We start from the raw sequence: 986 nt of genomic DNA on the forward strand, positions 1-986 counted from the left end.
ATTTGCTTGGTTCATTGTAGCAAATAACAGCTAATTTGGCTATGTGATCTGTATGTGGTTTTACATAGTGAAATTTGAAACTCAAATATTATGATGAATATATTAGTGTAATTCAGTATAGAGACAACAATAATTAAGTTTCTCATCAAATTCTAAACTATCTTTTTAATAACAGATACTTGGTGTTGGATGAAGCTGATAGGATGCTGGATATGGGATTTGAACCTCAGATACGTCGTATAATTGAACAAGACACTATGCCACCAAAGGGTGTTCGCCATACCATGATGTTTAGTGCTACTTTTCCTAAGGAAATTCAGGTAGTTCCTTTTTTTGTTAAAAAAGAACATTTGTGTAGATGTTATTTTCAGTTAATGTTAGTTAAAATAGGAAAAAATTAGACTTTCTTCCCTCTTTCAGATGCTTGCTCGTGATTTCTTGGATGAATATATCTTTCTGGCCGTAGGTAGAGTTGGCTCTACCTCTGAGAACATCACACAAAAAGTAGTTTGGGTGGAAGAGGCAGACAAACGGTCATTTCTGCTTGATCTCTTAAATGCAACAGGTAAAATTTTGAGTAATTACATTGCTAGGAATAAAGAGACTATTAAAATACCTTTAGCCTGTACCCTGTGTTTACTCACCTTTCTGACCATGGAAGTAAACCTGCTTTTTCATTATTTCCATGTGCATTCTTTATGAGTGCAAAGAGAAGTAACTAATTAATATTTAGATCAAGCAATGATGCAAAGTTACTATTAGTAAAGAAAACCTTTTATCAATAATTTTTCAGGGACAGATTCACTGACTTTAGTTTTTGTGGAGACAAAAAAGGGGGCTGATACTTTGGAGGATTTCTTATACCATGAAGGATATGCTTGTACAAGTATCCATGGAGACCGATCACAGAGAGATAGAGAGGAAGCACTTCATCAGTTCCGCTCAGGAAAAAGCCCAATTCTAGTGGCTACTGCTGTGCGTATATT

General features: G+C 35.0%; 1 protein-coding gene across 1 annotated transcript in view; it reads left to right on the plus strand.

Moving 5' to 3' along the window:
* LOC104981018 (ATP-dependent RNA helicase DDX3X-like) overlaps positions 1 to 986 on the plus strand; it is a 13,454-nt gene that overhangs the window by 10,189 nt on the left and 2,279 nt on the right. Inside the window, exons 9-11 of the mRNA XM_010829903.1 lie at positions 176 to 320; positions 421 to 565; positions 794 to 979. Coding sequence (XP_010828205.1) covers positions 176 to 320; positions 421 to 565; positions 794 to 979 — 476 coding nt within the window. The remainder of the gene's footprint in view (positions 1 to 175; positions 321 to 420; positions 566 to 793; positions 980 to 986) is intronic.

Source organism: Bison bison, unplaced genomic scaffold (assembly GCF_000754665.1).
Source record: "Bison bison bison isolate TAMUID 2011002044 unplaced genomic scaffold, Bison_UMD1.0 scf7180017864512, whole genome shotgun sequence".
In the NCBI taxonomy this organism is placed as follows: domain Eukaryota; kingdom Metazoa; phylum Chordata; class Mammalia; order Artiodactyla; family Bovidae; genus Bison; species Bison bison.